Here is a 26931-nt window from a genome sequence, read left to right as displayed (position 1 = left end):
CCTTGGCGGCCTCGATAATAATCAGACGCGACCAGACTCAGCCCTGGCTTCACCAAGCTTGGCTCTCCGCCACAGTTATTGGTCTCACATAATGCTGCATACTATAAATCTGCCACTTTGGACAAAGGATGATGAGTAGGCTACCCAGTCCAAGGTATTGTATTCGGAGAGAGATGCGATTACTTGAAGATGTTCTTATTGAAGTCAAGCGGACATGCACAAGTGCAGATCCATGGACGCAGTCCGTCTTCCATGTTTATATAGCTTGAACTGGGTCCGGTGTGCTGCCAGTGTAAGTCGCACAAACTTGGAAAAAGAGGCGCGTCCCGCAGTCACCCTCAGGGACCATGCGAAATTCAGTCTGTGGGACCTGACTAAACCCTTGAGCGAGATTTTTAGAGTTTCCGAAGTTAACACATATCCCATCACATAGACCATACGACCATACTTATTTTAAATTAACTTCAAAATTTGAATTCCCCCAATAAATTCAATGGTGTCCATTTCATATTTACTAATTATCTATGTTTTTTTCGTAATAATTTCCTAATTAAACTTAAGTAAGAAGATCCGAACAAACTCCTCTCCTCATATCCAACGGCTCGCTTCTCATCTCCTCCTGCAGCCTCCGATTACCAGAAATATCCCCGCTCCCCTACAAGCTACTCTCCCCCTCACTCCTCAATAAATACTATAAGTTCGCATTGCCAAGTCGAAAGTGATCGTTACGTAGTACGTACTGTAGTAGTAGTAGTTCGGCGGCTTGATTTAATTTTTACTTCTGTGCCAGTATGCGCCCCTCTATGCTATGTACTGCAATGTGAAGCAACACTGGATTCATAAGTGAGCTCATCAAGAGCTGTGTCCCATCAAACTTTTATTCTTGAATCCGACGTTAAATTGTAGTAAAGAGCTAGCAAAATAATGTCAGGTAGGATCGGCGAGAGAAAAAAGACGTAATTAGCTCACTTGATATCCTTCACCCAGCCACTTTCATTGCCGGATCTTTCTACGCAAGGGATTGGAAAGGGCGATCTGGAGATTATGACGGATTCCTTTGCATTCAACAGGCACACTCCCTTCCCATCTATAGAGAGTTCAGCAGGGGATCTCGCGAGAGGAGATATCTAAGGAACGTATAGTCAGTGAACTTATCAAGCATGATGGAGAAATACGCACCTCCAGTCTGACCTCGCCACGACCGGGGAGAATTACTGTACGAAAACTCAAGGATCGTGGGGCTATAGGAGTGAGAAGAAAGGCATCCGTTTCCGGGTGAGATATAGGGCCTCCTGCAGATAAAGAGTACGCAGTCGATCCAGTCGGAGTGGAAAGCAGGATACCGTCAGCCTACGTCGAGGGTAAGTTTGACAAAGTGGATAACAAAAATGGAGTGAACTTACAACGGCCTCAGTCAGATGCTGTCCGTCAAAGTAGGTGTCCACCACAGTGAGATGCGTATTGCGGCCTCGATGCAGAGCAACTTCATTCATAACCTGCCATCCCGCTTCACTCACTATGGCGACATTAGCTTGCTATTGACGAGTTGAGGTCATTTGTGCAGCACTCACCATTCTCAGTACATCGGTTCAATGGGTCTCCATCGACAGCAATAGGTTTACATGCTAGCCGCATTCTGTTTAACACTGATACAGGGCCTTTGAGGGTATTCTCCAGAGCCGTTGACAAAGCACTGATATCTACCCAACTCGTCAGTACGTGCTTCTCAGGCCAGTAATGTGAGAAACATACGAAATGGTAACAAGAAACCCAGAGATCCCATAGAGAAGCTTAGGACCGGAGGGCATTCACCTTGAGAAAAAAGGTTAGAGACGTGTAATATCGTACCGTCTCCGCCTAAAGTTAGGACTAGAGATGTATGAAGAGGCAATAATGCCTGATCGCCTGGTGACGCAACAATCAGATTGTCAAATGAGGGATGATCCATGGCAGTATGTGGTTCCACTATGAGTCTGAGGTGAGGATAGTGTTCTTGAATGTGACTGAACATGGCATGTCAAAATTCCACACTGCGTGTCTGTTCTCCCCTACTTACCTCAGGATGAAACCCATAGCAGCTGTTGTACGAGGATCATTTCTTTTTTGTATTAGAAGAAGCGTTGTCGGCTCAGTGGTCCATTTTTTAAGTTGATGACTACAATCGCCAATTAGTCATTTGTAGCTCCAGCTTGAATTGACACACGCTGCAGGGGGAAACTTTGCTGCACCCATGGCAGACGAATCTCCGATCAAAGGCTCACATGGTACTAGTCTTGGTTTACTGACGTTGACAAGTGCATTAATTTGGCTTTAAGAGGTCACTTTAGGCTAGGCTCACCTCGTCAACTGAGACGGTGGGGATACTGGGAGGTCTCGTAGATAATGGATGCTACGGCGGCTTTCCCGAAGGTAGAGCGCACTTTGCCTCGGGCTTCGCAATAGCTTGAGCATGGCAGAAAGATGAAAGATGGATTAGACCTCTGTGTTCCACCTTACGGAATCTAAGATCAGTCTGAATATCAGCTCAATTGCTTTCTGTGTTTTGTTTTCTTCTTGCTCTACCCGACTGACATATCGTAAATATACGTATACGTACGTAGGACGAGCCTTTATTTTGTTGCCGTTGGTATATTATTATGGTTCGCTCTGCGTTTCTATGACGATGATGATGACTGATATTGCAGTGGTAACATTATTATTAATTATTATTAATAAATATAGTTAACCATGTCACTTGATGATTTTGGAATTAATTATTGTTTGTTATTAACATAATGATTAATTAAAAGTTCACATGACCACGTGCACAACAACTGACGAAAAAAGGTCCATATTAAGTGGGGGGAGCGGACAGATCGTTCAAGGCGCCTTTTTCGTCGAGTCCGTCTTTGGCCTTTTGCATTCTCCGTCGAGTGAAGGACTTTCCTATCGTATTTGCCTTTTTCTTTTAGGTCCTATACACCTATCTATTCTAGATGGCTCCATGTAAGTCCTTAATTACCCATAACATTTCATTGCTGACTATTTACTTCAGCCCCGGAGGGAGTTACTGTCGTGTATGTACCAACCTTCCGTTCTGTCTCTCAATACTAACAGGGACGTAGTCTCGGAGCCCAATGGGGTGACGAGGGCAAGGGAAAGCTTGTGGACATCCTTGCCGCTGAGGCGGACATTTGCGCTCGATGTGCCGGTGGTAACAATGCCGGTCACACCATTGTTGTCAGAAATGATAAGGGCGAGAAAACCAGCTATGCCTTCAACCTTTTGCCCAGTGGTATGTGGACTCGTTGCCTTGCTATATACTGCATTTCTCATATCAGCTATTGCAGGGTTGATCAATCCTGAGTGCACCGCGTTCATTGGCTCTGGTGTTGTTGTTCATGTCCCTTCGCTTTTCAATGAGCTCGACACGCTTGAGCGAAAAGGCCTCAAGGTTGCCGGTCGGCTCTTTGTCTCTGATAGGGCTCATCTCGTCATGGGTTTCCACCAGATCGTTGATGGTCTCAAGGAGGTTGAGCTTGGTGGCTCGTCCATTGGCACTACCAGGAAGGGTATCGGACCCGCTTACTCTTCCAAGGCCTCTCGATCTGGTCTTCGTGTCCATCACCTCTTCGACCCTACCTTCCCTGCCAAGTTCAGGAAACTGGTCGAGGGCAGGTTCAAACGATACGGCCACTTCGAGTTCGACACTGAGGGTGAGATTGAGATGTACTTGGTGAGTTAAAATGTGCATACTGTGGATAAAACCATGCTAATGGCTTTTCGTAGGCCTTTGCCGAGCGCCTTCGACCCTTCATCGTGGACGGACCCACCTTCATGCACAATGCTGTGAACTCTGGCAAGCGAGTTCTCGTTGAGGGTGCCAACGCCCTTATGCTTGATCTCGACTATGGTACCTACCCGTTCGTTACTTCTTCTTCCACCTCTATCGGTGGTGTCGTCAGTGGACTCGGTATCTCGCCATTCGCTATCAAGCGTGTCGTCGGTGTCATCAAGGCCTACACTACTCGAGTTGGTGGAGGTCCTTTCCCTACCGAAGATCTTGCTACCGTCGGTGAGACCTTGCAAGAGGTTGGTGCCGAGTACGGTACCGTCACTGGCAGAAGAAGGCGATGCGGATGGCTCGACTTGGTCGTTATGAAGTACTCCACCATGATCAATGGTTACACTAGTCTCAACCTTACCAAGCTTGATGTTCTTGACGGCTTCGACGAGATCAAGGTCGCCACTGGCTACAAGATTGATGGTGTTGAGGTTGAAGGTTTCCCTGGTGAGTAATAACGTTCAAAATCCGATGAGATTTTCATCTGACAAGTGGGACAGCCGATCTTGACCGACTCGCCAAGGTTGAAGTTCAATATGCCACCCTTCCTGGGTGGAAGACTGACATCTCCAACTGCAAAACATACGAAGAATTCCCCGAGAACGCCAAGGCTTATATCAAGTTTATTGAGGACTACTTGGGCGTCAAGGTTCAATACGTCGGCGTTGGCCCTGGTCGGGACCAGAACGTTATCATTTTCTAAATTTACAGATCCTTCATTTGTTTCGCAAGGCGTTGTCTAGACATGCATCGCGGGTTACTGTGTGTCTCATATTGAAAATGAGTGGTATCAAACGCAGGATCAGAATTTTTTCTGGCTGTCGAACTGCTTAAAAATGATGCACGCACTTTTACTCAATTAAACTATCCAAGCATGCTGGCGTGACTCTTGATACGCAGTTGTTTCGCACTGTTTATTACTGACCTTATGCAGTGCATATATCATGATACCGGTGCATGAACAGAATCGATTAGAGCAGCCAATGGGCGGACAAGATGATGTGAGGTGGACGGAAGCGGCAGCTGGCGCGCCCCCGCAGGCGGCAGCCACTGCCGATACGTCACCTAAAGAATTTATCCGGCGGACTCGTTCTTATGCAGTTAGTTCCAGGCTCCACCGCGAGGCGGCTGTGTTGTGTTTCGTTGTTGTGTAAAACTTGCAGCAACTGCCAGCTCGTTCCATCCCCCGCATCGCCCGCTCTCCCACCTCTCGTATTCCCACACCCGCCTGCCACCCACTCGCCGCCAGGTTCAGGTGCGTAAAATTTTACCCATCGCCGTTTCGCAGCTAACCTGCACTCCAACAATACTCAGAGAGCGCGAATCCAAGTCAGATTTTTTTGCTGCTTCCTGCCTGCCGTCTATCTACGCATTACTTTCCGGCCCTAACAAATCGTTCGCATACCTTTCTCCTTGGACCCAAACTCCCATCGGCCGATAAACACGGTCCGAGAACTGCCGACCTTTCACCTGCCATCTTGGCTTGACATCGGACATATATAATAACATGCCCTCGCGCTGGATCCCAAGCGGCTTTACTACCCCTTCAGCCCCATCTTCCCGTCCATCCTCCCGTGCTTCTTCGCCCACCCGCAACGGGCCCGCTCCTCGGCCAGCCAACATGCTTTCTTCCCGAAGGCGAGACGGCACCGTAGATTCCGGAGAGCTTGGCGACTATTTCTCTGTCCCGCCAACGCCAGCGTACGATGCAAGCGCGCCTACATCTCCTTCCATGTGGGGCGGCCCAGTGACCCCGAGTGTTATGAACACGCCGGGAGGAAGCAGTGGCCACACGCTAGCGATTGTGCTCGATTCTGACCAGCTAGTTTTGCGGGGCCAAGGAGGCGATATGAACCCAGCTTATCTTTCGGGTAGAGTAGAATTGAATCTTTTGGAGGCTACGAATATCAAGGAGATTATGATGAGTTTAACGGGTAAAGCAAAGGTGCAATTCTCGGACGGTTCTGGGTACGTGATGAAGCGGGATGCTTCCCCGTTCAAAGCAGCTGACGATAGGAACGCAGAACGTCTTCAAAACATCGGCATTACAGCCACCCTATTACTTCACACGACTGGTCTTTCCTTCAAGGAGACCGTGGCCATTCTCACACACTCAAAGCAGGTCGTCACACGTTTCACTTCACTCATACTCTCGACGGCAACCTCCCTTCGACCCTCCGAACGTACTCCGGTGATGCCCTTATTGTTTACAAACTACGAGCAGTCGTAGTGCGCTCTGGGTTCGCCAGCAATTTTTCGGCCACGAGGGAGTTTAATCTTTCGAGAATGTTCACTCCGGAAGCTCTCGAATTCAATCAGACGTTGGAAATTGAAAATACTTGGCCAGGCAAGGTCATGTACTCTTTGACGTTGCCATATAAGGCATACGCGGCCGGCGATGAAATACCGGTCAATATCAAGTTCATGCCTCTTGCCAAGGGCGTCAAAGTGACAGCCGTTGTGTCGGTCTTGAAAGAATATACGTTGGTACACACCAAACACTCTTCGCATCCTGATACTCGGGTTGACTCGTGTGTCAAACACGAAATCAGGAGAGGTCGAGCGGAGGAGATAGCCCGAGAGCCCATTCGTCCGCCTCAGCATTGGATTGACACTCATGGCCATTCAAGCAGGAGTAGTGCCAATCAGTCCAGACATCCCAGCCCTTCGCAGACTCCTGTCGCCAATACCCGTGCTCGCCTGCCATTGACGACTTGGGGCGCTCGTCCGGCGGACAGTTACTTCCCTGGTCAGACGTCTGATGCTCCGGAACAAGCACAAGCAGGTCCATCAAACAGCAGGGATTCCGCATCCATTACCGAGTCTACAGAGACGGATATTGAGGTTGGCGATGACGAGGTCAACACTTACTTCAGCATCCCTATCCCGGCGTGGGTCACTCCTTCACACGCTATCCACCCAGTTTTCATCACCCACAAGATCAAATGGTCATGCTCAATCGCTAATCCAGATGGGCACGTTTCCGAGCTGCGATGTGCTCTCCCAATCCTCATTCTCGATCATAGCCTTCTCAGCGAGGCAAGGGCAGCAGGTGCAAGTACCCGAGGTTTGTTGTTCGGCAATGCACAACCTGAAGAGCCTCAGGTCGACCTTCCCAGTTACAGCAATCACGTTTACGATAGAGTCGCCATCGCAGACTCCAGTACGACCTCTGGCTGGATTCCACGATCCATCAATCCTACTCCGTTGCATTCTCCTCACGACGATACTCCTCCAAGAAGTCGCGCGCCTTCTCGCCCTGGTTCTCCGACCCGTGGGCGTAGTGGCGAATCTACCCCTGAGGTACCCCCTCGTAGACAGTTGTCTCAGTTTGTTGATTCGGAACTCCTTTTGTCTCTTGGCGCACTCCGTACACACTCTAACGACACATCACCTCACTCAACCCCTCCTGATTCTCGTGCGCCCAGTCGACCTCTAAGTCGGCGTAACAGTCGATCAAACCTGAGCAGTCGAGTTTCGAGTCGTCCAGGTAGTCGGGCGGGCAGTCGTGCCTCAAGTCCAGAGAGGGGTAGCCAACAGTCATCCACATCTGGGAGTTACGTGGAAGATGCGCATATGCGTCCGGGATACGAGCGGCATCGATCCTCAGGTCTTCATGGCCTTTTCCATCTACCTCTCAAACCCATTCGGCCCTTTTCCAGCCTCGGTGCCAGCCATGTCAGTCGTCCAATCTTGCGGAATGGGAATCAGTCAAACACCAATCTACCCGCTGCCGTTGATGACATCCCGCGCAACTCGTCTGTTCCAGGCAGTCTAAACTCCGCTGGCGCCTCCAACTCCGGTATGCAATCTTCGGCTAGCAGCCAGAACCACGTGTCATTTGCGTCTCATGCGGTTACCTTTGAGCCCGAACGTTCTTCTATACGATTTGAGATTGGAGCACCCGACACTCCATCCGAAACTGAGGATGACATTGATCCTCTCATGCGGGTACCTTCGTACGACATCGCATCCCGAGGTTTCTTGGGCGGTGGAGTGGTCCCGATAGACACGAGATTGCCGACATACGACGCTTCTGAGATGTCGATGCGCAGAACAAGGAGTGGGACAGATCTTGGGTCTTCAGGAGGTTTGGTTAGGCCTCGAAGTGATACTGCGCTGGTACAGTTGGGTGCGCAAGCGGCAGCAGAGGCGGAAGAAAGAGCGAATGACGATGTGGATGATACCGGGGCGCCGACAGGAGCATAACGGGCAAGGTGGATGGTGCAGCGGTGTATGTAGTAGAACGGAAAAACAACAGATCAGCCTCTTATAGTATAATATAATAATTACTTTTCCTTTACATTCAATTATAGTGAACGTCCATACACATATTTTATCACTTCTCTTTGTCAGTTCTCATTACGCGATAGATGCAAGCATTATAGATGGGTGTTATGACCATTATAGCGTCTTCAAAAGTACATCTAATGTCGTTTTCCCGTCCTATTAACGCAACACGGTTGCCACTACATATAATACTAAATGCTGATGATATATGCTGATGATAAATTATGATCTCAATATGTGATAGCTCATAATGCACTCCCCAACCACGTTTTTGATATCTCATCATCTCACACCTTTACTGGGTCATCATCGACATGATCTCTTCGTATAGGCTGTCTGCTCATTTCTCTCACCGATGTCAAACCTCCGCTCCTCAATCCCATTTGAGGCCATCGATCGTGGCCGCTTGTTTCTCTAGACGGGTTGAATGACCCCACGTCAGCGGTGGGTGACGTAGGTCCGAAGGAATTTGATCGACGATGCTGGTAGCGCGTTTCAAATTGCACACCACCCTGCTCCTGATCATGGACTGGAATAGCAGTGGCCGGCCCAGAGGTGGAATTCATTTCTCGAGGGGAAGAACTGTCACGGGCGCGCCCTGTCAAAGGCGTGCTACTGGAGTGGGGCAGCTGTGGGCAGCAGATCACGCCGACAAGGTGGCAAGACGAAGTATGGGGAGGAGGAAGGAAGAAATCAAGGCCGTCAAAGAATTTCCTTGTCCTAGGTCTCTCAAAGAACCCCGCTCCTTCATTGGTCTGGTCAGCTACTATCGACGATTTGTCAAAGGCTTCTCCGAAATCGCTGCTCCAATCACCTCACTCACCAAGAAGAATCAAGCTTTCATCTGGGGCGACGCTCAACAACGCGCCTTCGAAATCCTCAAACAACAGCTTATCTCTGCTCCAACCCTCGCTCATTACGATCCTTCGTATCCAACTATTCTCCAAACCGATGCCTCCTTCGGTTGGGGATTCGTCATTTCCCAAGTCAATCCGACTACTCAACTCGAACATCCAGTGGCTATCGAATCAGGTCGCTTCACCGGGGCTCAACTGAACTATCCGACCAACGAAAAAGAATTCTTGGCCATCGTTGAGGCTTTCGTCCGTTGCCGACACATGCTCCTGCAAGTTCACACCACCGTCCTGAGCGACCATCACAATCTCTCGCACTGGATGAAACCTCGTCAGCTCAGTCCACGTCAAGCTCGACGGGTCGAACTCCTCTCATCCTTTAGGTTCGACATCATCTACCGTCCAGGCAAACAGGCTTCCATGCCCGATGCTCTCTCTCGCCGATTTGATTACCATCCAGGTAAAGGTACCACCATGGATCAAGAACACAATTTCGTCCAAGTCCTTCCCGGCTTCTTCACTCGTTCCGCCGAGTCCCTCAAGTCGCTCAATACTTCCAACGAGCCTTTCAACTCACGCAACCATTCTGTCAAGTCCCTTGCTGGTTCCGATTCTGCCTCAGCTTCCGCGATTCTACGCGCTCTTGTCCCCACTCTTTCAGTTGAACGAAACTTCTTCGTTGCTGATCCTGATATCCTCGACGGTCTCAGAGCAGACCTCGAAATTTCTCCCGTCTTCCATGGCATGCTACCTATGATTTGCGCAGATTGTAGTCACGCTTCTTGCCATTCACCTTCAATCATTCCATCAGCTCTTATCAAGCTCCGACGAGTCTCAAGAAATCCATACCTTCGCGAGCCGTCTTTCAATCCTCAAGGTTTCCTTTCCTTTGGTCACCGCATTTATGTTCCCAATCACAACAACGCCCGACACAAATCTTCGAAGCCCGCCATAGTTCCTCCCTCGCCGGACACCCAGGTATTACCAAGACCATGGAAATGATCTCGAGGGATTATGTTTGGAATGGGTTACGAAAAGATGTCGAAGCGTACGTTACCGGCTGTGCTACTTGTCAGCCCACCAAGGTCTCTCATCAACGAAGTCATCCTCTGCTCGGACCGCTTCCTGTTCCCAAAGTTCCGTGGAGACATCTCTCCATGGATTTCATCGAGCCGCTCCCAGGCTCCGGTACGTTCAACTCCATTTTGCTCATCGTGGAACGCCTCACCAAATGGGCAATTTTCATCCCCACCATATCAAATCGAGCTTCCGCCAGACTGGCGCATCTTCGATATCTTCCATGTCTCTCTTCTTCGCCCTTTCACTCCTCTTTTCGACTCTCAAACTCCCACTCCCCCTCCGCCAATTGAACTCTCCGAAGATGTATCTATCCCCGTCTACCAGGTTGCCAACATTCTCAACTCCATCTTTCGTCAACCACCACCCCGCTCTACCCTGTCTCTCACCCTCAACAACCTCAAACATCCACTTAACAACCTCAAACCTCTTCATCATCACCAAATACGCTCTTACTTTGATTCGCGCCAGGGGCGCAGGAGAATTAGCTGAGATTAGTATTGGAACATTGAATTTGGATTTGAATTGGAATTTGGATTAGGATTGGAAGGCCTCTCAGGAGAAAAGGAGAACCTGGCGCTATTCATCTCTCGCCTCAAGACCTCAAGACTCCTAACTCTGGCTCGCCTGTCATCCGACCATCCCTCACCTCGACCATCAACCCCTTGACCACCCTCACATCTACCCAACCTTTCTCTCTGTCTTCGACCTCAACATCTTTCCACCTACTCCCACTCAGCTAGCAGGGTCGCTCGCTCTGTAGTTGGGGACATCCCCCCCGTAAGAACCCCTACGCATGTCAAAGACGTCTTCATTGAACATGCTTCCCATTCGCGATGCACGCCTAGAACGTTCTTCTTCGAAAGCAGTCTCTTCGGCAGTAGTAAAGTCCTTTGGCACTATGTAAATGAGTATCAGTGTTCACAGTTCGACCAGATACCCATCCGTTTGGCTTACGCATGACAGCACGATCGATCTAGACAGGCCCCAGGTCAGTTTGAATTCATGTCAATCATTTGATACGCACGGCAACAGGCAAGCCTCTGTGTCTGCCACGTAGCATGACAATTATCACTACCAATTTGGAAAGCTTTCGGAACCCACCGCAGAACCTTTTGTCGCCAACGTGAGTTAAAATATTTATTGGTGGTAGCAAATAACTCACGAATAGTTATCATAGGGCACTCCTAGACTTAGACCCACAGTCGCGTAAGCGCTGACCAGTTCAAAAATAATGTTAAAAATGCTGAACCATTCTTGATCGTTGTCGATATGCCCTCGCTGCATCAAAGTCGTCAAGATCTAATTCTGGCTTTTTCTTGATAGACTTACCTCTATAATGCAGACAAGCCATAATGCAAAAGCAAGCCACCAGATATCTTCAAGGGCATATAAGTTAATGTGTCACTATCAAAAATGGGACTCACCAAATGCTAGCTGACGTCTCGCGTGCCAACCAATATATTTTGCTACTGCATGAGCGCCGCTTCCCTCTTCAGACAGATCATCTTCCTCAACTTCATCACCAAACAGACCAAGACTCTTCTCTTCATATACGTTTGTAGATCGCACTGACAGCGCGATGGGATAAACAGATATGTACTGAATCTCTTGTAAGCTACTTTTCAGAGTGAACCGTGATAAACCTACCATCATAACAACGTAAAGAACTTTGACGGCAGGCGCAAGATCCCCGAGAGGAACAATACTGAAACCTGCAGCACGAACAGCAGCAGACTGTAGAAAGCCCGCTGCTATCCTGGTCCCAATAGGTAAAGACATGATGGCTCTACAGAAATGATTGTCAGAAGGCCTGGCTATGGGATGCAGAAGGGATCACTCACTCGGTGCCCAAGTCGAGAACCAAAAAACTGACCCAATCAATGAGACTAGCAAGTAAGCTTCACTCTTTTATAAGATGACTCACGTGAGAGTAAGCATGACAAGAGCGAGTACCCATGTTTGGGTAGAGGGGAAAAGATAGACGAAGCACCTAAAGACTTTATCAGAAAGCTTGTCTGCGCCAGTAAACCAGGGTACGCACCTTCGAGGGTGATCCAGAAGGAATTTGAGCGACTCCCGAACACGTGAAGACTCCGGAACACATTTGTAGATAACCCATCTAATAACAGTGTTAGCCTCGAAACGATTTGCTCCCACCATCTAATTACTTACACTGTACAACGGAGGCTGAGGATGGGACGTCCTGTCAGCCACCAAGTAATATGGTTGGAAAAGTGAAGCTCACAATACAGGCTGCGCAACTACTATTAGCACATGTTACCAACACATGATGCGGAGAAATGAATGCTTACTAAAGCAGTATTTCCAGCAAAGATCAATATTATCATAACTATACAAGACATAAATTTAGTCCATGGGATGAGAAGAGCATGGGCAACAGAAAAAAGGGACCTACCAACTATCATGAGGTATGCTCTTTGAAACGGCAGCATGCTCATGTCGCATAAACTCATGCCAGTGTTGGTAAAAGCTGAAATAGATTGATATAAGGCGAACCAAGGAATCCCAACATTTCTCGGTTGTTCGTTGAAGACGTAGTCATAACGGTTTCCAGCGGAAATATAGGGGGCAATAATGACAAACCCGGCGAGCGGCATGAAGATGACATACTGTGATTATCAGTTTCTTGTTTTAGAATTTTCAGCATTTTCTACTTACGCCCACGACGATGTAGAGAAGCACTCGGAGAGCTCGATATTCGACACCTCCCAGTTCATCCATCTGTTCGGTGGTCAAACCCTGGAAACGACTGTTCCTCCCAACAGTTGCAGAGAAAGATATATAGGGGGCGTCTTTGCCTTCCGTCCCTCCCCCCGTGCTACGTCCACTCAGTGTATTGGTTCGAGGTACTGTGAATGTCTTTGAAAGGCTTTTGGACGTTTCCGGAAAAACCTTGCCAAAGACTTTTTTACCAATGGCTAGAGGTGTAGGAAACCCACCAAAGCCCTCCATCTTTGCATCAGTGCGACGGCTGTTCATTGGGCGGAGAGAGTAAGTGCGCGGGAAATTACCAGCATTGGATTGCATGGTGGCAGAGTGGGGCAGTCGAGCTGATGATTTATTTATTATACGATTGCTAATCCTTTAAAGGAGTGACTTACGGTCTACGGCATTATTACGGAAAGTAGCTGTCCTTGGGAACGTGCCGCCTTCTCTTTGAGTGGTTGGGCCTCGTTCTCGATGGTCATGGCTATCGTCAATTGTGTCCTCAAAAGCAATTGTCTTGGACCTAGGAAAGGCCTCTGTTGGATATTAGCCATTGCGCCATTGCGGAAATGGTACCACGCACCATCTGTAAGCTGCAAACCGGCATATGGGATCTTGTGACGGGCCGGGGATGGAGGTGGGGTGGGCGTTCGATCACTGACAAGTCAGCTGGTATCCATAGTCTATATACGCACCCTTCATTAGATCCGGTGCTGACTTTGTCAGCCACTTTAGCTCCAGCTTCAGCCTCGGACAGCTTTGTCTTTGGCTCCTTGTTCTCCACTTCGGAAACCTCTTGTTCTGCTTCTCCTGCCGACTGCCGCGCCTGTGCTACTCCGCTGACAACAACTGCCTCCAAAGCTTGGGATAAGTCTTTTCCATCAGCAGCCACAGTCTTACCAGACGGCAATGGCGTGTCACTTCTGAGTTCTGGCGTGGGTGCCGGGGTTGCAATTTCTGCTCGTTCGACGTCGTACCATCCCATGGGATTGACCAGACCAACGCCTCCACCTTGAACACGTTTGATCATGTCCGGACGTAACTTTTGATGTCCCTTCTTCCAGTGCTTATGATGATGATCTTCAGGCTTCTTTGGCGAGTGAGAAACGGCTTTCAACTCTAGAGACGATGGCGCTGAACGCTCCGGAGACCCATTTTTTAATTCAGTATCGCCCTGCTGACTCAGATTAGCACATGCATCATGTATAGATAGGCTGGGTTGCTTGCCTTATCAAACTGGCGAAAACCAGCGCCAAACCTTTTCCGTATAGCAGATATAGGTGGAGCTGCCGTGGCCACGCGAGTGATAGTCTTAGTTAGGCGAGTTCTTCTCCTTTCTCGTTCTTGAAGGACATGCTTGAAAGTTTGTCGAAAGAAGTACCTATTAAACGTCAACTATGAACGGGCGAAAAAAAAATGATCACATACTGTCTGACTAGAATCATAACGATCGACACAAACGACTGATCAAAAGTCAGTGTTTTTGCGCATGGTTTACCTCGAAAACTTACCAGACTTCCAATAATCATTTGAAGGAACAATATCACTTGTTGAAAAGGACTCAGAGTACTCAGATCCACAGTTGCCAGTCCAGTCACCGTCATTGCAGACATACAGCAAAAAAGACAGTCGATGTACGATATGTGATACTCTGTATTACAGGCAAACATGATGGAGGAAGTAATGAGAGGAACCTGTGCAGTCCTTGCTTAGACTAGGATAGCTGTCCGTATTGCGATAACTTACGACTGTAAAGGTAATGAGGTGGATTCGATAAAAGTTGAGGGAGCCCACAATGAGAGCCTTCCATTTCGTCCTTCTGGAGGGTAAGGCGAGGTAAGAGGGCAGGGTGGAGAGTGAGGGTCTGATGGACGGCATTGTGGAGGGTCACAGGCTTTTCGGAAGCGCTGTGGATTAGATGATGAGTGGTGGGCAGTGAGGGTCGCTGGAAGCTCGACCTTGCAAGTGCACTTGTGTATTGTTATTGGTCGGAGGCGGACATGGCGTTTAGAGTGATAGACGCTGCGAGGCTGCGAGACTGATGGGAGGGTGGAGGTGCGAGACGAATTAAGCACGATGGAAAAAGGTGGATTTGGTAACGAAGACAAGGGCAAAGGACTGACGCACAGCGGAAACCGGATAAAGGACCCAAAGGACGATTGAGCCGCCAGCCGCCGAAAAGCTGGAATCAAATGTTCCTTCTACATCAACAAATGTGCGATCTGCAATCTGTGACACCTTCTGGGCCCTCCCTGCGCCATTCTTCCCACGTGGGAGTGACGAACCCATTTTAAATTTAGCACAAACATCATCAACAACTGGGAAAGACATCTTATGAGCCATGGGGTACAAGACGAGACCATCTCTACATATGTGCTTAAATTCCTATATATTTCCATAGCAACCATTTCATCGGGAGCCAATGCGTCCAGAGGTACAAAGAGAGAATTTCGAGCAATCACCACCTCCCATTGATCCGATCGTCTGTCAGGATCGTGAATAACTATCACTGTCTGGGATCTAAGATCATTCCTACTGGTCGTGAAGTTCAGACACAGCCAACTTCGTATAACAGGCCAATAGCTCTGAAAATACCTGAGCTTTCTTGATGCGTTCAGTGGAAAAAACGTTCTTGTCAAAGGAAGGTATTCTTTCGACTCCTGCATTTACCGAGGTTCAACAAGTTTTGCGTCTTCGACGATTAATCAATCAGCTTCGAACAGGTCCCTTTTCATCCCAATTGCATTTACTCCCAAAATTCTAGGACTCTGCTTGTAGTACGTTTCTTATAGCCCAAGTTGGGTTTTTCGAATAAGAAAACTCAAAATCACATGCTTAGATATGTACATGTCGTTGTATGTACTTTTATACTCTTACGTTTTAACAAGAAGGCTATTCATGGGGTTCCTCCGGCTTTCAGCCTTCGCTCCCTCAGTTCGCGAAGAGCAATCAAGCCGCTGTATGCTGCAATTGCACAGAGGGCGAGGAAAGGGGGCAGGAGCTAGGAAGTTTGTGATCAGCGTACACCTCGAGAACGATCATTCTTCGATACCCACTTGGTACAATTTAAGGCCAACCCAGTACACAAAGATGAGTGTCTCAATAGCCGCAAGGACAAGCAAAAACACATAGGAAGATACTGGAGGAGTTTGGAAATTGAGAGAAGGCGATAGCTTTCCAAACTGCAATTTTGAGTTAGCCGAAGCCGATTTTGATTACCCTAGAAAGTCTGAAAGTACTAACCAATGCAAAAAGTACACCCCAAGGAGCAAGGGTTACTATAATCCCAGCACCACTTTTAGCACATCCCACAGTCTTAGGATCTTCCTTGAAAGTGTGGTATAGCTCTTGCTCAGGCTGGAAGGCCGGCTCACCAGCTCGCGGAGGGAGATCATGTCGCTTTCGAGGACGAGGCTGCAAAATAGATTCGGGAATAGAGAGTTCGCCCAAAGGGTAAGCGAGAGGGGTATATTCGTCCAGCGACGAAAGGAGGAGAGTGAGATGGAATTTGCCGCGGGTAGGTAAAAGGGCAGGATGAGGCTTAGCAGCGTTCTGCCATAGTGTGAGCATAGACTGCGCAATTCGACTGCGAGAGCTTACGATAGTTATTTGAGCCTTGCCGTTGCTTTTGACAGTAATAGGTAAAGTCACATCATCATCATCACCCTGCAGGCCTTCAAGAAGAAGATGGGCTTGTTGAGGATACACTGGTTCTCCCGATGTCGTGTCAATGACAGTAAAGGCGAGCTTGAAGTTTGTGGTCTCAGAGAGGGCGATAGGCGAAGGAAGAGGAGTGGGTTCCTTCAGACTAAATGAAACCCCAAGTTATATACCGTATCTCTAGATACCAAGCCATGCATTACTTACGTGTAGGTGGCGTCGTTCAGTCCATCCGGGGATGTGACAGCTACTTTGGCGCCCTTGATTCCAAGTGTTCCCTTGGCGGTGACTGAAGTCGCTGTGATTAAAGTAAGAAGGCCCAGGGCTTTTGCGCTTCGGAAAAACGAAAGCATGATTGTCTTCGCTTTTGGTTATAAACCTCAGGTCACTCGGTCAAAGTTAAACTGTCGAAAATAGGAGATTTGAGCGACAATCGAGAACGCCGAGAGCGATAATGCTGATGATGGCTCTTGGTGGACGTGGAACGCGACGACAACGACCGCATTTGGAGTCGGTCATAACCGCTTGTCCCCTCCACTCTTCTTCTCGTTCTATCTACTAGTGACTACTACGCGTCGCCCTTTCATCCTCAACCTCCTCGTTGTTCGTTCTCGTACATATGTGGTCATCAGTCCAGCTGGCAATCAATCTTATACTGACAGATATATCGAACGCAGAGCGTAGATATACAATCAACAAAGGACATTGTGGTAATCGCAAACATCAACAACAGATGAACCTCGGAATTGCCAGAAGACGTGACGGACTTCATTCACCACAGCATCATCATTGCGTTGTCTGTAGTGATTAATTGCCAGATAACAATAGCGGATACTTCGTTCTGTCATCCCAAGATCATATTGTTTCCCCTTGACTTCGCCCAGCCTGCTCAAGAGAGAAGAAGCACCTATCGTCGCTGCTTGCGCATCCCATATGATGACAACAAGACTACTCCAACAATCTTTAGCAGCATCCATCATCATTTTATGATGCTTGGCAACTACGATAAACCAGGAAGGTCCAGGTAGCTCATATAAAAATCTTTATGCATAGCAACAAAAGATGGTTCATCATAGTTCCTTATCACTTCATGGAGAAGAAGTAGTAGCGAGGGCAGCGCTGAGCGGTGGAGGCCTCGCTTCGTTTAAGCGACGAAAACTCTCTGATTCCTTTGGGCTCTTTGACCTTCCATCACGCGTTCTTTACCGAATGCGTAGGCGTTAACTCCTTAAAATATTCTTAACGCCGAGGCATTTTATGCACTTTTCTCCCTTTCTGCCTCCACTTAGCGTATTCCGTTTTCCCACGGTCGGTCCCCCACGCTCTCTGCCAGACCTATTTAAACAAATGCATCACTCATTCGTTTCCTTTTTCTTCATCGACCTTACTCTGCAGGATCTCTGTATAGTAATCGTTCTTTTTTGCTAGTCCACACTAGCCACATTTTCCACGTCGAGGGGATGATCTAGTCACCCGCTTCGCTCTTTCACAGAGGCATTTAGCCGTCGGTCCTCTCTTTCGAGAGAGGTTCCGGGAGGTTATCGAAGAAGCTGGCGGTATGGTACCAGTTTTGACCTCTTGGGGAAAGCTTGGGAGATACCGTGGGCTGGAGCGGGCTTTCTGATCGACGTTCAATTTTCGATTTCCACAATATCCGGCACGTGCAAAGGCAAACTGTTAATAGCAGTAGTTAGGTGAGCAGTGAATTCTTCTTTCTTGATCTCGTTTTGGGCTACGGCCATTTTTCTCTTATTTTCTCTACCTTACCGAACGATGACCTGAGTGCATTTGGCTTGAGGACGTCTTTACCGTCGTCGATGCTGAAAAAACCACGCTACCTTACTTTTTACCTCTGACAAATTTTCCGTTCCTTGAAAATTTTCTGCTCATCTTGGAAGGATTGAAAGCTGACCAATTCGTGTCTTCAGGCTCATATCTTCTTCATTTCTACATTCATTACAACACTTTCCGGTACCGTTATTTGTTGTCATGCATTACCATCTTATTGAGCCGCACCTGGATCTGCCCCTGTTCATCTTAAGTCACCAAGCATCATCAACTGAGTGATGCAGCTACCGATGCAACTCAAGTGTTGGGAATCTTGGTTGTCGTAGCGCTCGATGGAATGGGCACTATACTCTTAGCAAGCTCGTCGGTCAACAAAGCGGTAAAGTGAAAACAGTATGAGGGCGAAACGACAGGAAGTCACAGCTATTATCTGGCAATTATTTAGTACAAATGATTACTGACGATGATAATGTTGTGAAGTCATGTGTGGCAATCTTGAGGTCCATCTGTTGCTGATGTCTGCGATCGCAATGTCCTTTGTTGGTTGTATCTCTGCGCTCTGCATTGGATGTATCTGTCAGCGTACGATTGATTGCCAGCTGGAGTGATGTGATTTGTTACGCGTTATAGAGTCTCTTTGTTGTGGACGTTTCGTTAATTGTAGCGGTGTTACATTCATGTCTCTGCTAATCCCAGCAACGATTCAACAAAAGCTTATCTTTTACTACTGCGCAATTGGTTCTTCTCATATTCCTTATTCAAGTTGCCCAATCTGCAATACACGAGGGGTTGATTATCACAAAGGTGCAAGAATGTTCAAGAAATCAACACAAAGATTCGCCCATCAAACCCGCTGAGCAATGCCAGTTTGGAATGAGCACATGCTCCGCTTATCTATTATAAATATTTCTCAGTTAAGAACCCGACAACATTGTTGGGACTATCGGATCAAATTAGTCAAATTGTCTTAGCCTTTTTGATGAATTAAACTTACTCTTCTGCGGGCCTGACGCCGATATCAATGTCGATGAGATTGCCCGTTCCCTTCTCGAAGATGAAGTGAGAACGCTTGGTGCTATATATTTGACTGTCAGCATATAGAAGCCAGGCATTGCATTGCCAGAAGCACTGACTTTTTGGGAGGAACGAATGCACCCAGCCTAATGAGGTATCGAAAAAATGAGCGAGGATGATGTTGGATGGAGGTCAAGGACTAACCTTTTGATCAGTTTGCTCTTGGGATCACTGAGAAGATGGTAGTTGAGAGATTTTTTGGCTTTCCACTGTAATTATATCAGCCCTGGGCTTGACAGAACAGCACCAATTTTGAGTACCTTTTGTTGTGCCGTCGGAGTGTCTTTTGAGAGTCCATAAATCTCATAACCAAATACTGCGATTTCTTCGAACATGTCTCTGTACCCGCATGCTTGATTAGTACATCCTGGTGTGTCGGCCTTGAATTATGTCAGTAAATGATATATTTTTTACTTCTATCCAACGATGGGCCCACCTTGGGGTACAAGAAGAACACAACGCCCTTTTCACCGGCCAATGTTGAAACATCAACCGTGTTCCCCTCCTCATCCTCCAACTTGATGCTTGGAAGCCTATCTCCCATCTTCAACACCTCGCCATCCTCTTCGTCCTCTCGTTCTTCACTATCTTCATCAGGAGTCATCTCCTTCTTCTTCTTGGCCGGCGCCTTTTTGGGTTTACTAACCGCTGCAACGACCTTCTTGGCCTTGGGTGATAGGGAAACGCCTTCAGTAGTGATTTCGGCCTTGTCGGAGATAACGAGCACATCTTCGCTCTTTGGTTTGGATGCTCTGGATTTCTTGGGAGCGGTCTGAGGCCCATCGTTCTCTTCATCGCTCTCTGCAAGGACGATTCGCTACGCGTTGCAGTTGAGCACCGACGCGTCTATGTGATGTGACAGTGGAAATACCTTCTTGGCCCTCGTAGATCTCCTGAGAGATGTGTCTGCTTCTGGGGATATGGATGTCATCTATGTGTGCTTAAGGAAGAGCGAGGGAAAGGATATACTATATGCTGGCAGGTGGGAGTGGTTATATTACCAAGACGCGTGCCGTGGTGGTGGTGGTGCCTGGACAGGCACGGGTGACGTGTGATTAACCGGTCGCCAGCTCGATGGAAAGATTTAAGGATTTGCCGAACGAGTAGCAACGAGGAGAGAGGCGAGAATAATAATTTATTTTTTGATTTTTGTTGTTGTTTTAGACTGGTTGTATCGCTAATCCCCTCCTTTCCGCCCCCTCAAAAAGTAAGCCAGCCTTCCCGTCTCCCCCTGCCCCAGCTCACAGCAGCAGTGTGCGGTATCATCGGCCTCCTCCTTCACGATCCCCTGGCCACGCAGACCACTCTTGCCGGCACAGAGCTGTAAGTGCTTTCGACCAGGCCTGCAGGAGGTGCTGACAGTTTATACCCAGTGCTGAGGGTCTTTCCCTTCTGCAACACCGGTAAGCTCACATTCGCCTGTCAATTATCCAGTGTGCACCATCGCTGACTGGTATTTGCGTTCGCCACAGTGGCCAGGACGCCGCTGGTGTCGTCACTTGCGGGTCGGGTGGTCGATTCTATCAAGTAAAGGCGAATGGTATGGTCAGGGATGTGTTTGACGAGGCTGCTGTTGCCGGTCTCAAGGGCTGGATGGGTATCGGCCACGGTGAGCATTTTGCAACTACTCATTTGTAAGCCCAGTTGTCTGATTTGTAACGTAGCTCGATACCCCACCGCGGGCAGTTCTGCTCATGCCGAGGCGCAGCCTTTTTATGTTAACTCTCCTTATGGAATCTGTTTCGCCCATGTACGTGGCATCTCGATGAATGTAATGAAACCACTGACACTGCTATAGAACGGTAACATCGTCAACACCCCCGCCTTGAGACAGTTCCTTGACGTCGACGCTCATAGACATATCAACACTGATTCCGACTCTGAGCTTCTTCTCAACATCCTCGCTAACAATCTTCAAAAGACTGGCAAGTTCCGTATCAATGAGGAAGACATCTTCACCGCCGTCGGTGATCTTAACAAAGCCTGTATCGGTGGCTACGCCTGTGTAGCCATGATTGCCGGCTTTGGTCTTGTGGTCTTTAGAGACCCCAACGGTATCCGCCCCGTCGGCATCGCCACCAGACAAGGTGCCCGAGGCGGACTTGATTATTTGGTCGCGAGTGAGAATATTGTTGCTCAGGGATTAGGTTTCAGCGATTGGGAGGATGTCAAGGCCGGTGAGGCCATCATTATCACCCGCGAAAAAATCTCTCGCCGCCAAGTGGCCGAACCTCAAGTCTTCTCCCCCGACATTTTCGAGTATGTCTACTTTGCTCGACCCGACTCCACTATCGACGGTATCAGTGTCTACCGAAGCCGAATGGCCATGGGAGAGTATCTCGCTGAGACGGCCAAGAAGGAGTTGGCCAAAGCTGGTTTGACTGTAGATGTTGTGATTCCTGTGCCCGACACCTCTCGAGTTGCCGCTTTGCAACTTGCTCAACACCTTGGAATCCCTTACCGAGAAGGGTTTATTAAGAACCGTTATGTTGGTAGAACTTTTATCATGCCGGGACAGACGCAGCGGCAAGTATTCTCCACTTACTTTCATCTCAGTCATACTAATGTAGATTGCAGACGCAAGAACGTTCGACGAAAGCTCAATGCCATGCCCATGGAGTTTGCTGGCAAGGTTGTTATGCTTGTTGATGGCAAGTCTTATCTTCTGATGTACTGTATCGGTATTGACAGTTTCTCCAGACTCCATTGTTCGAGGCACCACTTCCAAGGAGATTGTGCAAATGGCCAAGGACGTAGGTGCCAAGAAGGTCGTCTTTGCTTCCTGTGCTCCTCCCATCCGGTAAGTATCGGTTTGCCTGTAGTTTTACCCACATGCTGATTGTTCCTTAAAAGTTACTCCAACGTCTATGGTATCGATATGCCTTCTCCCGAAGAGCTCGTCGCCCACAATCGAACTACCGAAGAAATTGCCAAGCACATTGGCGTCGACCTCGTCATTTACCAGACCCTTGACGATCTTGTTGCCTCGTGCAAGCAATTTAACCCTTCCATCGAACAGTTCGACTGCTCTGTCTTTACCGGCGAATACGTCACTGGTGGTGTCGATGACAGATACCTCGAACACTTGATGAAGCTGAGAAACGACAAGGCCAAGGCCAAAAAGATCCAAGCTGTCGTTGAGCAGCCAGAAGGGCAGATTAGCTGCAGCGGACCCATGAACGGATCCGACTCTCTTATGGGTTTGGCCAACCATTCTCCCAAAATCGGGCCGTCTGCTATGCCTTCTCCCAACGACACTGTCGGCCTTCATAACTCTTGGTTCGGCTCATAGACTGGGGACTTGTTTCATGACATCGATGTTTTCCCATTTGTTTTGTTTTTTGGGCTGATCATGTTTTCTTGCGGTAGCAATGTCAGACAATCGAGAACTTTTGCATATAAAATTGAAATGTATTTACTTGTTTTGCATCCTGCTTATAGCATATTACGTGGCGATTCGTATACTATACAATTCTAATAGTACCATGTGTTATAAGCAACAGCTTTTTCTACTGATGAAAACTCGCTGGAATATCTGATTGGGCCCAAAATGCATACGAAATACCGAAAGTGCTGGATAATACAAATATATGAAACTTCTTCCTTACAACTAACTCTATGCCAGTTTTCTAGGCCTCGAGGGCAACTTTCTCCACAGCCTCGGTGAAGATGTCCATAGCTCTCTTCATCTCCTCCTCATTAATGACCAAAGCAGGAATGAACCTGATAGTGTCGAAGCAAGAAGTGGTAAGAACCATCAAGTCCTTCTCGAGACAATAAGCCTGAACCCTCTTGCCAATGTCCTTGGGAATCTTGGTGCCCTCGGGCAATCCTTCGTGGGTAAGAGGGTCGGAAGCAGAACGGAATTCAATGGCAGTCATGAGACCAACACCTCGAACATCGGCAATGAGGTGCTTGGTCTTCTCGGAAGAGGCTAGCTTGTTAAGGGCGGTGAAGAGCTGCTCGGATCGAGCGGCAACATTCTTCTCGATCTCACCAGAGGCATAGACTTCTTGGGCGGCAATACCAGCGGCACAAGCGACGGGGTTACCGGCATAAGTTCCACCCAAAGAACCAACGTCAAGAGTACTCATGAGCTCCTTGGTGGAGACAATACCGGAGAGGGGGAAACCGTTGGCGATACCCTTGGCGAAGACAAGGACGTCGGGTCGGAAATCGGGAATGGAGTTGACGGCAAAGTACTTTCCGGTTCGGAAGAAACCAGTCTGAACTTCATCGACAACAAGAAGGATGCCGTGCTTGTCGCAAACCTCTCGAAGGTGCTTCATAAAGGCAGGGGGGCAGGGAACGTAACCACTGTTAGGGAATATCTAGTGAGCTGGATTGCCTCATGAAATGAGCGAGATATAAAACGTACCCCTCACCCTGGACTGGCTCAATAAAGATAGCGGCAACATCCTTGGGGCTGGTCTGCTGACGAAAGAGAAGGTCAAGCTGGTACTTGGCGAGGTTGACAAGCTCCTCCTCGGATGTAGAAGGAGAAGCGCCAAGAGAGTGCCAATAGGGATAGGGGGTGGCGATCACGCCGGGCTGCGAAAGACAGAATCAATCAGCAAACGCTTGTCAACAACTGAAAAGAAAGCACACCATCAAAGGGCCGGTGTTCTGGGTGTAGATGGGCTTAGACCTTGTCATGGAACCGGAACCCATGGTTCGGCCGTGATAAGCGCCCTGGAAGACAATCAAGTTCTGCCTGCCAGTTGCCTTCCTGGTGAGCTTGACGGCAGCCTCAACTGCCTCGGAACCAGAGTTCCAGAAGAAGAACTGGTCAAGAGAGGGGTCGGGCATAACAGGGAGGAGCTTCTCGATAAGCTCAAGATAGGGCTGATGGAAAGCGATGGAGCACTGAAGATGAACGAGGTTGTTGATCTGCTCAGCAGCAGCCTTGGAGACCGCGGGATGGCAGCTAAAGGTGCATCGTGAGCTTGAAGTGCTGGATGATGAAGAGGACAATACCCACTGTCCAAGGTTGGTAACACCGATACCAGCAGTGAAGTCGAGCAACTTCTTACCATCAGCGGTATAAAGGTTGAGGCCTTCACCCTTGACGATAACATGGTCCTTCACCCGGCCAAGACCGTGAGAGACGTGTTCACGGCCAAAATCGGACCATTGGGCTGCAGTGCGGACGGGGGCAGACATGCTGACGGAGGTGGAGGCGAAAGACCTGGTGGAGGTACGGACAGTTCGAGAGAGAAGAGGGGCAATTCGAGGAGGCATGGTGGTGATCTCAATGGGGCGCGGGGCTGTGCTTTATAGGGGGAGAGAGCTGTGGGATATTAGGGATGAGAGCAAAATTTGACCATTGAGAGGATGTTCGTTTACTGGGTGAAGTCGCGAAATGACTATTGCGTGGACGTCGTCGCTTGAGTTGCCGCCCGGCGCTTCCTGTCCCGCCTCGCTTGCGACCCGCTCCACTCCAAAAAGGTCAAATTACACCGGAAAAGGTCAGATAAAATCCTAAAAGGTCAGATTTCTCACACAAAGGTCAGATGCTCGCTCAAAATCTGACTTTTCCATTCAGAAATCTGACCTTTTCACGCTTTTTACCAATCTTGCCATTTCCACTCTTCGCCCAACTGTCGGCCTCGTCCGACGCTAGGCACTACTATTATTATTATCAATCGACGACGCTGCTGCTCATGCTCATGCGTGGGCTGAGCTGCACGCTGCATGCGAAACCACTATACATGATACGTAAAACTGCATCTTTGGCCGTCTATCCACCTATACGCCCCCGTTACATTTATACAGACAGTTCTTAAAGTACAAGCTGCACAAACAACAAGGCACATGAATATTAATACCCCAGAGCAGCCTCCTTCCTCAATCTAGCTTCGCTTGTCTCGTTTTTGATCTCCGGACTTACAAATCTAGACAACTTGTCTTTCTCCTCCTGCCCTAGCGTAGTAACCTTGTACTCCCCCTTTTCTTCTTTTTCCTTCTTCATTTCGGCGATACAGCCAATAAAATCTTCAATCGCTTGCGGGCTAATCTGATGGTGGACGACGCAACGTTGACCACCAATAACAATGGGATCAGGAAGAGCAGCCAGCCTGGCCATGACAGCGTCCAGGGGTAGTCCAATGGATTTAGATTGGAAAAATACCTGTGCAAACCATCAACATTAGCATGGGGATGAAATGATGAACAGACAATAAGCGTAGCATACCATGCTGGTGTCCACTGGCGCCAGGATATCACAGCCTAGCTCTCTCAAACCCTGCTCCAGTCGCGACGCAAGTTCATGTGTCTTTATAAGTCTTGGGAAGTGATGGGTTATTGCGTAATCCGCAGACGCAGCTATCCCACCAGCTTGCCGGATACCTCCCCCAAAAGCCTTGCGGAACCACTTAGCGCGATCGATGAATTCTTTAGAGCCGACCAACGCAGAACCGATCGGTGCACCTAGGCCCTTGGAGAGGCAGAGCGATGCCGAGTCAAAGGGAGCGATAAGTTCTGTAAGACTATGCGACAAGTTAGGATAGTATATTCAGGAGAAGAAAAAATAAAGTCACTGACACAGTCTGCAGATCCTCCTCTTTGTTGGGATTTAGCCCCCTCTTCGCGATAACATCGGCAGCCACGTTCCAGATCCTCGCGCCATCAAGATGCATACCAATGTCATGTTTTCTTGCCATTTCCCCAATCTTTACAATCTCTTCTTGCGGGAAAATCATGCCGGACAAAGTATTCTCAAGGCAAATAAGCTTGGTAGGAGCAATGTGAATATTGGTACCCAGCTGCAAAGCCGGCTCGATATCCTGCATGGTCAAGTGTAAACCATTTTCCGGTACAAGCTGATGGGTAGTCGCCTGAGAAAACATGGCAATTCCACCGGCTGGGAAGCTCCATCAGAAAGCATCCGATGTATAAGAAAATCGCACGTACCTTCCATCTTGTGGACATGTGCTCGCCAGTCAGTGATGACGCTGTGCGGCGGTTGCTTCATGTGTGTTCTAATGGCCAGTTCTATCACCCAAGGCATCGTCAGTACGCTACTGTATGAAACTCGCTTTCCTTTATTTCGGCACACGTACGATTCGTCATAGTACCACTGACTGCAAACATGGCAGCCTCCTTACCGGTCAGTTTCGCTATCCGTTTTTCGAGCGCTGTTGTCGAAGTATCTTCACCGTATACATCGTCCCCTCTCGTGGCTCTCAGACAGCACAGGAGCTGAGCATCTGTAGGAATGGTAATAGTATCACCTGCAAATAATGACCATCAGTTGGTGTCCCAATGCTTTGCCGTCTTTTGTGACAGTGTCAGACTCACTACGAAAGTCACGAGATACCCTGTGCAACTGATCAACGTTTGCTTGTCCACCAACGTCGGGGGTCACGTCTGCTGAGGACTTGGAGGAAGCTACGGGCATGGCGATAGGTGCGGTCGTCGCTAATGTTCTTGTTGGAAAGATGATAGATGCGGAAATCCTTACTGGCAAGCTGGCGTATTTAAAGCAAGCGCCGCGGACCATAGGGCAGGAAATGGATCATGTGGTGGCAAGATGAGTCGTGCAACGTGCATCTCGCATCTACTTTATCATTTTGTTCCGTGCGCCTGATTTAGACTCGACACAAGCCGACGACGCATGACGGTTCGGCTTTGCCG

The 26931-nt window shown here is 48.5% G+C and overlaps 9 protein-coding genes across 10 annotated transcripts; 3 read left to right on the top strand and 6 right to left on the bottom strand.

Annotated features, from left to right (window-relative positions):
• Positions 1-440: 440 nt before the first annotated feature.
• Positions 441-2656, bottom strand: CNC04760 (NADH kinase, putative). Of its 2 annotated transcripts, none has more exons than XM_024656827.1 (11): positions 2597-2656; positions 2339-2501; positions 2204-2281; positions 2057-2155; positions 1753-2003; positions 1572-1700; positions 1404-1516; positions 1180-1350; positions 970-1127; positions 741-913; positions 441-680 (listed from the first exon to the last, which is right to left on the bottom strand). In XM_024656827.1, the coding sequence occupies exons 2-10, from the start codon at positions 2449-2451 to the stop codon at positions 853-855; spliced, it is 1173 nt and encodes a 390-aa protein (XP_024512459.1). In that variant the 5' UTR covers positions 2452-2501; positions 2597-2656; the 3' UTR covers positions 441-680; positions 741-852. The 2 variants fall into 2 exon arrangements, with proteins under 2 accessions (XP_024512459.1, XP_024514300.1); XM_024658443.1 differs by having other exon boundaries at positions 2572-2655.
• A 222-nt stretch (positions 2657-2878) lies between these two features.
• Positions 2879-4661, top strand: CNC04750 (adenylosuccinate synthase, putative). Its single transcript, XM_569734.2, has 6 exons — positions 2879-2985; positions 3035-3056; positions 3105-3274; positions 3330-3715; positions 3769-4270; positions 4324-4661. Exons 1-6 carry the CDS (start codon positions 2976-2978, stop codon positions 4524-4526), a joined length of 1293 nt encoding a protein of 430 aa, XP_569734.1. The 5' UTR covers positions 2879-2975; the 3' UTR covers positions 4527-4661.
• Positions 4662-4941: 280 nt separating this feature from the next.
• Positions 4942-8216, top strand: CNC04740 (response to drug-related protein, putative). Its single transcript, XM_570022.2, has 3 exons — positions 4942-5078; positions 5138-5791; positions 5848-8216. The coding sequence occupies exons 2-3, from the start codon at positions 5331-5333 to the stop codon at positions 8030-8032; spliced, it is 2646 nt and encodes an 881-aa protein (XP_570022.1). The 5' UTR covers positions 4942-5078; positions 5138-5330; the 3' UTR covers positions 8033-8216.
• A 2276-nt stretch (positions 8217-10492) lies between these two features.
• CNC04730 (potassium transport protein, high-affinity, putative) lies at positions 10493-14970 on the bottom strand. Its single transcript, XM_024656826.1, has 22 exons — positions 14521-14970; positions 14286-14468; positions 14203-14237; positions 14002-14155; positions 13470-13948; positions 13358-13431; positions 13170-13310; positions 12727-13118; positions 12464-12677; positions 12360-12397; positions 12293-12300; positions 12220-12234; positions 12089-12166; positions 11972-12037; positions 11889-11933; positions 11695-11833; positions 11472-11646; positions 11377-11423; positions 11210-11325; positions 11072-11156; positions 11002-11020; positions 10493-10943 (listed from the first exon to the last, which is right to left on the bottom strand). The coding sequence occupies exons 1-22, from the start codon at positions 14650-14652 to the stop codon at positions 10780-10782; spliced, it is 2799 nt and encodes a 932-aa protein (XP_024512580.1). The 5' UTR covers positions 14653-14970; the 3' UTR covers positions 10493-10779.
• A 530-nt stretch (positions 14971-15500) lies between these two features.
• On the bottom strand, positions 15501-16887 carry CNC04720 (hypothetical protein). Its single transcript, XM_570016.2, has 5 exons — positions 16642-16887; positions 16375-16582; positions 16018-16326; positions 15831-15956; positions 15501-15775 (listed from the first exon to the last, which is right to left on the bottom strand). The coding sequence occupies exons 1-5, from the start codon at positions 16785-16787 to the stop codon at positions 15671-15673; spliced, it is 894 nt and encodes a 297-aa protein (XP_570016.1). The 5' UTR covers positions 16788-16887; the 3' UTR covers positions 15501-15670.
• A 1990-nt stretch (positions 16888-18877) lies between these two features.
• Positions 18878-20246, bottom strand: CNC04710 (hypothetical protein). The gene is made up of 7 exons (XM_024656825.1): positions 20168-20246; positions 19733-20113; positions 19557-19676; positions 19441-19505; positions 19356-19382; positions 19217-19297; positions 18878-19162 (listed from the first exon to the last, which is right to left on the bottom strand). Exons 1-7 carry the CDS (start codon positions 20225-20227, stop codon positions 19120-19122), a joined length of 777 nt encoding a protein of 258 aa, XP_024512458.1. The 5' UTR covers positions 20228-20246; the 3' UTR covers positions 18878-19119.
• Positions 20247-20429: 183 nt separating this feature from the next.
• CNC04700 (amidophosphoribosyltransferase, putative) lies at positions 20430-22749 on the top strand. The gene is made up of 9 exons (XM_569730.2): positions 20430-20503; positions 20550-20619; positions 20670-20699; positions 20769-20905; positions 20961-21046; positions 21095-21822; positions 21874-21947; positions 21997-22096; positions 22150-22749. Coding segments are annotated over exons 1-9 (1665 nt in total). The 5' UTR covers positions 20430-20502; the 3' UTR covers positions 22589-22749.
• Positions 22723-24655, bottom strand: CNC04690 (aminotransferase, putative). Its single transcript, XM_569728.2, has 4 exons — positions 24278-24655; positions 23905-24223; positions 23675-23847; positions 22723-23613 (listed from the first exon to the last, which is right to left on the bottom strand). The coding sequence occupies exons 1-4, from the start codon at positions 24535-24537 to the stop codon at positions 22926-22928; spliced, it is 1440 nt and encodes a 479-aa protein (XP_569728.1). The 5' UTR covers positions 24538-24655; the 3' UTR covers positions 22723-22925.
• A 310-nt stretch (positions 24656-24965) lies between these two features.
• Positions 24966-26835, bottom strand: CNC04680 (threonine aldolase, putative). Its single transcript, XM_569726.1, has 6 exons — positions 26596-26835; positions 26358-26528; positions 26209-26289; positions 25840-26158; positions 25490-25784; positions 24966-25426 (listed from the first exon to the last, which is right to left on the bottom strand). The coding sequence occupies exons 1-6, from the start codon at positions 26795-26797 to the stop codon at positions 25118-25120; spliced, it is 1377 nt and encodes a 458-aa protein (XP_569726.1). The 5' UTR covers positions 26798-26835; the 3' UTR covers positions 24966-25117.
• Between the last annotated feature and the right edge of the window lie 96 nt (positions 26836-26931).

The sequence above is a fragment of the Cryptococcus neoformans genome (genome assembly GCF_000091045.1).
Source record: "Cryptococcus neoformans var. neoformans JEC21 chromosome 3 sequence".
Lineage (NCBI taxonomy): Eukaryota > Fungi > Basidiomycota > Tremellomycetes > Tremellales > Cryptococcaceae > Cryptococcus > Cryptococcus deneoformans.
This window is presented reverse-complemented; position numbering and strand designations above follow the sequence as displayed.

What these genes read in the sequence shown, in the direction of transcription:
- CNC04760 (XM_024656827.1), bottom strand. Translation starts at nt 2,451, where the DNA reads ATGCTCAAGCTATTGCGAAGCCCGAGGCAAAGTGCGCTCTACCTTCGG. An exon ending in CCACCGTCTCAGTTGACGAG is followed by an intron (nt 2,282 to 2,338) that starts GTGAGCCTAGCC and finishes TGTCAACGTCAG; the next exon opens with TAAACCAAGACTAGTACCAT. An exon ending in GCAAAGTTTCCCCCTGCAGC is followed by an intron (nt 2,156 to 2,203) that starts GTGTGTCAATTC and finishes TGGCGATTGTAG; the next exon opens with TCATCAACTTAAAAAATGGA.
- CNC04750 (XM_569734.2), top strand. An exon ending in GTGAGATTGAGATGTACTTG is followed by an intron (nt 3,716 to 3,768) that starts GTGAGTTAAAAT and finishes GGCTTTTCGTAG; the next exon opens with GCCTTTGCCGAGCGCCTTCG. An exon ending in TGAGGTTGAAGGTTTCCCTG is followed by an intron (nt 4,271 to 4,323) that starts GTGAGTAATAAC and finishes CAAGTGGGACAG; the next exon opens with CCGATCTTGACCGACTCGCC.
- CNC04740 (XM_570022.2), top strand. Translation starts at nt 5,331, where the DNA reads ATGCCCTCGCGCTGGATCCCAAGCGGCTTTACTACCCCTTCAGCCCCA. An exon ending in CAATTCTCGGACGGTTCTGG is followed by an intron (nt 5,792 to 5,847) that starts GTACGTGATGAA and finishes ATAGGAACGCAG; the next exon opens with AACGTCTTCAAAACATCGGC.
- CNC04730 (XM_024656826.1), bottom strand. Translation starts at nt 14,652, where the DNA reads ATGCCGTCCATCAGACCCTCACTCTCCACCCTGCCCTCTTACCTCGCC. An exon ending in AAATGATTATTGGAAGTCTG is followed by an intron (nt 14,238 to 14,285) that starts GTAAGTTTTCGA and finishes ACTTTTGATCAG; the next exon opens with TCGTTTGTGTCGATCGTTAT. An exon ending in GTTCTCGACTTGGGCACCGA is followed by an intron (nt 11,834 to 11,888) that starts GTGAGTGATCCC and finishes TCATTTCTGTAG; the next exon opens with AGCCATCATGTCTTTACCTA.
- CNC04720 (XM_570016.2), bottom strand. Translation starts at nt 16,787, where the DNA reads ATGCTTTCGTTTTTCCGAAGCGCAAAAGCCCTGGGCCTTCTTACTTTA. An exon ending in CTGAACGACGCCACCTACAC is followed by an intron (nt 16,583 to 16,641) that starts GTAAGTAATGCA and finishes GGTTTCATTTAG; the next exon opens with TCTGAAGGAACCCACTCCTC. An exon ending in GCAAGGCTCAAATAACTATC is followed by an intron (nt 16,327 to 16,374) that starts GTAAGCTCTCGC and finishes ACACTATGGCAG; the next exon opens with AACGCTGCTAAGCCTCATCC.
- CNC04710 (XM_024656825.1), bottom strand. Translation starts at nt 20,227, where the DNA reads ATGACATCCATATCCCCAGAAGCAGACACATCTCTCAGGAGATCTACG. An exon ending in AAGAGCAAACTGATCAAAAG is followed by an intron (nt 19,383 to 19,440) that starts GTTAGTCCTTGA and finishes ATACCTCATTAG; the next exon opens with GCTGGGTGCATTCGTTCCTC. An exon ending in GCATTCGTTCCTCCCAAAAA is followed by an intron (nt 19,298 to 19,355) that starts GTCAGTGCTTCT and finishes TCAAATATATAG; the next exon opens with CACCAAGCGTTCTCACTTCA.
- CNC04700 (XM_569730.2), top strand. An exon ending in ATGCCGGGACAGACGCAGCG is followed by an intron (nt 21,823 to 21,873) that starts GCAAGTATTCTC and finishes TGTAGATTGCAG; the next exon opens with ACGCAAGAACGTTCGACGAA. An exon ending in GGTTGTTATGCTTGTTGATG is followed by an intron (nt 21,948 to 21,996) that starts GCAAGTCTTATC and finishes CAGTTTCTCCAG; the next exon opens with ACTCCATTGTTCGAGGCACC.
- CNC04690 (XM_569728.2), bottom strand. Translation starts at nt 24,537, where the DNA reads ATGCCTCCTCGAATTGCCCCTCTTCTCTCTCGAACTGTCCGTACCTCC. An exon ending in GGTGTTACCAACCTTGGACA is followed by an intron (nt 24,224 to 24,277) that starts GTGGGTATTGTC and finishes ATGCACCTTTAG; the next exon opens with CTGCCATCCCGCGGTCTCCA. An exon ending in AGAACACCGGCCCTTTGATG is followed by an intron (nt 23,848 to 23,904) that starts GTGTGCTTTCTT and finishes TGTCTTTCGCAG; the next exon opens with CCCGGCGTGATCGCCACCCC.
- CNC04680 (XM_569726.1), bottom strand. Translation starts at nt 26,797, where the DNA reads ATGGTCCGCGGCGCTTGCTTTAAATACGCCAGCTTGCCAGTAAGGATT. An exon ending in ACATGTCCACAAGATGGAAG is followed by an intron (nt 26,159 to 26,208) that starts GTACGTGCGATT and finishes GGAGCTTCCCAG; the next exon opens with CCGGTGGAATTGCCATGTTT. An exon ending in GAGGAGGATCTGCAGACTGT is followed by an intron (nt 25,785 to 25,839) that starts GTCAGTGACTTT and finishes CTTGTCGCATAG; the next exon opens with TCTTACAGAACTTATCGCTC.